General features: G+C 43.6%; 1 protein-coding gene and 1 pseudogene across 1 annotated transcript; one reads left to right on the forward strand and one right to left on the reverse strand.

Annotated features, from left to right (window-relative positions):
• Nucleotides 1–1,497: 1,497 nt before the first annotated feature.
• Nucleotides 1,498–1,597, reverse strand: LOC112087363 (annotated as a pseudogene).
• A 1,782-nt stretch (nucleotides 1,598–3,379) lies between these two features.
• Nucleotides 3,380–6,200, forward strand: LOC112087338. Its single transcript, XM_024157352.1, has 6 exons — nucleotides 3,380–3,489; nucleotides 3,670–3,831; nucleotides 3,884–4,764; nucleotides 4,858–5,223; nucleotides 5,761–5,975; nucleotides 6,045–6,200. The coding sequence occupies exons 1-6, from the start codon at nucleotides 3,380–3,382 to the stop codon at nucleotides 6,198–6,200; spliced, it is 1,890 nt and encodes a 629-aa protein (XP_024013120.1).
• The last annotated feature ends 504 nt before the right edge of the window (nucleotides 6,201–6,704 follow it).

Here is a 6,704-nt window from a genome sequence, read left to right on the forward strand (position 1 = left end):
ATGATGTATTGTTATTTGCTTGAATGCTCTTTTAGAACTGTTTATTAATGCTCACTGATTCATATTTCACAAATGATGATTTGGTTTCAAAATGGATTAGTGTAGGGTTATTTCCTTCATGAGAGGATTAATCTAGATTAGAGTTCTTAATCATTTGAATCATGTTTCATCATTGTTATTAACATTCCTAGTTTAGCACCAAAGCACCTTAGCCAACTATCATGTCTAGAATCTCATGCCTCCATCATCTCATATTCACATCATTTGTCATTTGCTTAGTTCTTGTTTGATCACTTGCTTAGTCATTAATCTTTTTTAAAGTTCTTAGTTGTCATTAGTCAATCAAAACCTCATATGTTTACTTGAATTGAGAAACTGGTCACATAGCTTAGTGTCTAGCACCTCATTCTTGGATTAATACCTCTTTTGTGCTACTTTGACAAGGGGATTGATAGCCCTAAGACCCAAAAAGTCTTGTCTATCAATTGTCGCCGTTGCCAAAGTGTGGTTTGTTTAGCATTAGGCTCTGTTCTGTTCTTGAGATCAAGTACTTTTTTTTTGGTTTTACTAATTACTTTCAAGCTCTGTTTTTGATTTCAGGTGTATGAACACCAGGTCCAGGTCAAGAAGCTGTGGTCCACCTTTCCCTCTAAATGACAACATCAATCTTTTGGTTCCAAGAAGGAGAAGGGATAGGCGTGGAAGGCAGACTGATAAGGCTGATATGGAAGATCAGAGACAGCATGTGGTTGACATTGAGCCGCAGGTTCAAGAGGAGCAACAGGCTCAGGTGCAGCAGGGTAATGGAGCTGGTAATGCAGCTGACCTCACCGTTTTAGAAGCAACCATAGAAATGATGAAACCCACTTTTTATCCCCATCCATCTAGAAATCTTGGTTCAAACCCTACGTTACCGGTGGAAATGGACCTGGTAATGGACCTGGTAATGGAGATGGTCAAGGGTTCCATCAGGGTAATGTTCAGCAGGAACAGGTGCATCAACAGCAAGCTTATGTCTACCAGGGACAAGCTCCAGCTCATCAGCAAAGGCACCAGGCCAATGTACAGCAAAGACAACAGGCTCACCACCAACAGCCCTTCCAAAAACAACCAAGAAGATATGAGCAGCCACAGGTCTATGTAGGAGAGAATGACAGGACCAATGCTCATCAATATGGAACAGGGATTCAAGCACCACCTGTGCAAAACAACAATTTTGAAGTGAAGGCATCCTTATTAAATATGGTCCAAAACTCCAAGTTCCATGGATTGGCAATGGAAGATCCTTTGGAACACTTGGACCAATTTGATAAAGTTTGTGACTTGACAAAGAAAAATGGAGTATCTGAGGACAGCTTTATGCTCAGATTATTCCCCTTCAGTCTTGGTGACAAAGCACACCAATGGGAGAAGAATCTTCCAAGAGGCTCCATTTAAACCTGGGAGCAATGCAAGCAGGCATTTCTGTCTAAGTTGTTCTCAACTTCCAGAACACCAAAGCTAAGAAACCAAATCTCCAGCTTCAATCAACATAGCAATGAGAGTTTTGGTGAAGCATATTCAGGAGCTACACTAACCAGTGTCCACACCATGGGTTTAGTGAGGCTTCTCTTCTCAGCACACTTTATAGAGGGGCTCTTCCCAAGATTAGGAACCAGCTGGATACTGCATCAAATGGAAACTTTATGGGGAAGGAGATTCATGCTGCTTTAGAGCTGGTTGAGAACTTAGTAATGAGCAATTATACATATGGAGAAGACTTTGATAGAGCCAATAGGCGTGAGAGTTCAAGCAGGGATCAAAGGTATGAGAAGGACTTTAAAACACTTGAAAGGATGCTGGACAAGGTGTTATTGGCCACTCAAAAGCCAAATGCACTTTGTAGAAGAGTATGAGGAACCTTCTCAATGCTTTGAGAACATCAGTGAAGAGGGTCTTACTCAGGAAGAGCTAAACTATATTGGGAATCAGAGGTTCCAAAGATATCAGTATGCCAATGCCAACCAGAACCTCTCTTACAGGAATCCCAATGTAGCCAACCCACAAGACCAAGTTTACCCTACCTGATGTAAGAACCGGTGGTGGCTCTCACACTGATGATACGGGTGGGAACTAAGATAGGCGGTCGCCCTCTCCTTAGCTCGGTTGATGATCGATGATGGGATGATCTGACACACAGGCGGTCGCCCTCTCGTGTAGGATCTAAACGGGGTGTGATGGATGATGAGTCTCTAATACGGTGAAGGCTCAAAGCTTGCTTGAATCGCACAAACAAACTAAGAACAAAGAGAAATCGCTTCTCGGTAAACTTTGAAGAAAGTTCGATATTTTATTGATATGGGGAAAAAGTCTGTGGACTACAATGCTGCAAAGGAACCTTATAAACTGGTTCGTCAGCTTGAACCTTCTAGGGTTCGACTCTGGACTCAAAACGACAGGACTAAGTAAATAAAACTCAAAGAAAACAAACCTAGTCTAAGAAACAAAGCTCATCGTTCCATTTATTACAGAAATGGAGAGTTTGAAATAAAAGACTTAAACTACACGACTTGAGTCGTTTAACTCTCAGTCGCTCGCGATGTCGATTCCTCCTGCAAGCACAATAAAATAATTGAAACACTTACCTCAGGGTGGCGCGGCTCGTTTGGTGTCGTGCGTGGCCTCGATGTTCTTTGAAGTGTCCTGCCTTGGCCTGTTGTGGCTTGGGTCGCTTGAGGCGTCTTCTAGTCCCGAAGAATCTTGATCTTCATGTTCCTTAAGCTCTATGACCGTTGCTTCTTGTATGGCTAGTCGCTCGGCCTCGGTTAGCTTGTTATTGCGTCCACTTGGTATGTTGTGAAGCAACTCCAATTCTGTTCGTTCGCCTGCTAGAATTCCACGAGCATTAGTTTTATAATATGCACTTGGTCGAGAGAAATTACCTTTGTTGGTCAGTTCTAGGTCGTCTGGTGGCTCGGCCTGCGTTGCATGGCATTTCTCGACTAAAACGAGTGTGGCATCGGCAATCTCTTGTTCTGCTCGTTCGAATTCAATTCTGTCTTGAGCGTTGACTTCAGGAGATGATTTTGGTCGAGGAATGTCAGCTCCAGTACGGTCGATTTTTTCATCATGGTGGTCTAGCCGTTGAAGCTTTATTTTCTCGGCTAAAAGTTCTCGCGCATCGGCCACAAGTTCTCGCGCTTCGGCTATTTTTGGGCTATCTCTGAATTCTTCAGTTTTTAAGCCTGTAAACGAAATTCTGCTCGGACTGTTAGCTTTTAAATCAAAAGTTGGTCGAGAGATGTCACATTGGCCGCGTGAGAATCGATGGTCTGGTGTGTCTTCTCTTTGAGTCATGTTCTCGGGCCCGATTTGGTCGCATAGGTCGTTTACGCCGTGTATGACTTGTAGGTCTAGCAGCAGGGGGTCGTTTGGGTCCAGTGAGTTTATGAAGACGTGTAGTGCCTTCTTGTATCTTGGACCGAGTCATGGCCCCGTCTTGGACCTCCGGTATGTGTCTCTCGATGCTTGATGGGTTGGTGGGATCGATGTCCACATCACTACCTCTCAAACTCCACATAATTTTGTTCCCAAGAACAACTTTCAAGGGTCTTTTCGACCAAAGAATCAGTTTGTTCAAAATCAGGGTTACAGTCAGCATCAGCAACTACTTCAGAGTTCTTGTTTCAGTTCACAGCAGCAGCCAAAAGCACCACCAGGGTTCAGTGCACCACAGTTTCAGCAGCCGGCGCCGGTTCAGCATCAGTTCCAGTCAGCACCGGTTCACCAGCAGCAACAGAATGGGCCGGACATGGTTGGTATTCTACAACAGTTGCTGCAGGGTCAACAAATGTTTGCAAGTCAGTATGCATCTATGCAGTAGGACATCAAGGAGTTAAAACAGAATCTGGCCGGCATCCACTTCAAGAAGCCAAGGTGGCTTACCTGGTAAGCCTGAACCAAACCCAAAAGAGTATGCTAAAGCCATTACATTGAGAAGTGGCAAAGAGCTACCAGGTATAGAGCACAACAATGTGATCATTGAGGACAATGATCAAATTGGTGGGGAGGTAGCCCCAAGGGATGATCAAGAAGCTGAAAGATCAAAGAAAGGGAAGGACAAAGAGGTGGAAAAGCCATCAGAACCAGAAAATCCCTATGTTCCACCACCTCCCTATCAACCTAAGCTCCCATATCCAGGAAGATTCAAGAAGCAGCTTGTAGATAAAGCAAGGGCACTCTTTGAGAAGACTTTTAATGAGACACCTCTTATAATGCCTCTCATTGAAGCATTTCTGATGATGCCTAAGCTTGGAAAATTTCTAAAGGATGCTATCTTGAACAAGACCAAAGAGCTACAGGGTATGGTGGTACTAAACCATGAGTGCAGTGCCATAATTCAGAGAATTTCCGTCCCAAGGAAGCTGTCTGATCCATGGAGCTTTACTCTCCCTTGTGCTATAGGTCCATTAATGTTTGCTGGTTACCTTTGTGACTTGGGTGCATCTGTTAGTTTAATGCCGTTCTCTATAGCAAGAAAGGTTGGATACAGAGTGTTCAAACCTGCTAGAATCTCTCTTGTCTTGGCTGATAGATCTGTGAGGTTACCTGTTGGGATGTTAGAGGACTTACCAGTCAAGATAGGTGGTGTTGAAGTGCCCACAGATTTTGTTGTTCTAGAGATGGATGAAGAACCTGTTGATCCACTGATTTTGGGCATGCCATTCTTAGTCACAGCAGGAACAATTATTGATGTGAGAGGTGACATTATTGAGCTACAACTTGGTAAAGAAAAGCTGAAGTTTGATATCAAAGACATGAAGAAGAAGCCCACCATAGAAGGACAATGCTTCTATGTAGAGACCATGGATCAACTAGCTGATGAGTTGCTTGACGAACTGAATACTGATGATCCTCTTCAAGTTGCTTTAACCAAAGAACAAGGAGACCATGGGTTCTTAGCAGAGGAGAGTGAAGGATACAAGCTGTATTTGGACAATGCAAGAGAACTTGGTCCTGAGGCAAAGTTTTTGGAATTGGAACAACGTGGCCCTGAGGTCTTGGATATCAGAGGCTCAAACACAAGCCAAGGAGCAGTTCAAGGAGTCATGGCCATGGGTTCTAAAGTGGAGGAGCATGCTGGGCCGTGTGAGCAAGACAGCTTCAGTGCTGATTGGGATGAGTCAAAGGCACCTCAGCTGGAACTCAAACCTCTTCCCAAGGGGCTCAGTTATGCTTTCTTAGGTCTCAATGAGTCTTATCCTGTCATTATCAATGATATGCTGTTAGAGGACTAAGAACATAGGTTGTTAGAAGAGTTGAGGAAACATAGGAGAGCCATTGGCTATTCTCTGGATGACATAAAGGGTATCTCACCCTCCCTATGCACTCATAGGATTCACTTAGAAGAGGAGTATATGTCATCCATAGAGCACCAAAGGCGTCTCAATCCCAACTTAAAAGAGGTAGTGACGAAAGAGATTCTCAAACTCTTAGAGGCTGGGATAATTTATCCAATCTCAAACTATAGATGAGTTTCACCAGTCCATGTGGTGCCCAAAAAGGGGGGAATGACAGTAATTAAGAATGAGAAGGATGAGCTGATTGCTACTAGGACTATAACTGGACACAGGATGTGTATAGATTATAGAAAGCTCAATGCAGCCTCTAGGAAATACCATTTTCATTTGCCTTTTATTGACCAAATGCTAGAGAGGCTTGCAAACCATCCCTTCTTTTGTTTTCTAGATGGTTACTCTGGATTCTTTCAAATCCCAATAGATCCAAGAGACCAAGAGAAGACCATATTTACCTGTCCTTATGGGACATTTGCTTATCGGTGCATGCCATTTGGGCTGTGCAATGCTCCTGCTACTTTCCAGCGTTGTATGATGTCTATCTTTTCAGATCTGATTGAGGAGAAAGTAGAGTTCTTCGTGGATGACTTCTCAGTCTATGGACACTCTTTCTCCTCTTGTTTGTCTAATCTTTCTCAGGTCCTGGATAGATGTGAGGAGCACAGCTTGGTGTTAAATTGGGAGAAATGTCACTTCATGGTCCAAGAGGGAATAGTGTTGGGGCACGAGGTCTCAAAAGCTGGAATAGAAGTGGACAGAGCAAAGGTGGAAGTGATGGTGAATCTGCAAGCTCCAAACTCAGTCAAAGGCATAAGAAGCTACCTTGGGCATGCAGGGTTTTACAGGAGATTCATCAATAGATAGGCTTTTGACTAGGCTGTTGTGCAAAGAGGTTGAATTTGTCTTTGATGCTGAGTGTGAGGAAGCTTTCAAGAAGATCAAGGAGGCATTGATCAGTGCACCAATTGTCCAGGCCCCTGATTGGTCATTGCCCTTTGAAGTGATGACTGATGCTTCAGACTATGCAGTTGGAGCTGTGCTTGGCCAGAGGAAGGGCAGAAAACTTCATGTGATCTACTATGCCAGTAGGACCCTTGATTCTGCCCAAGAAAAGTATGCAACCACAGAAAAGGAAATGCTGGCAATAGTTTTTGCATTTGATAAATTAAGAAGCTACCTGGTGGGATGAAAATTCATTGTGTACACTGATCATGTAGCCCTCAGATATCTAATGACCAAGAAGGATGCCAAGCCTAGACTTTTGAGATGGGTCCTCTTACTTCAAGAGTTTGATATGGAGGTACAAGACAAGAAGGGCATAGAAAATGGGGCTGCAGACCATCTCTCTAGGTTAAGAGTGGACTCTGA

The sequence above is a fragment of the Eutrema salsugineum genome, unplaced genomic scaffold (assembly GCF_000478725.1).
Source record: "Eutrema salsugineum unplaced genomic scaffold, Eutsalg1_0 scaffold_18, whole genome shotgun sequence".
Lineage (NCBI taxonomy): Eukaryota > Viridiplantae > Streptophyta > Magnoliopsida > Brassicales > Brassicaceae > Eutrema > Eutrema salsugineum.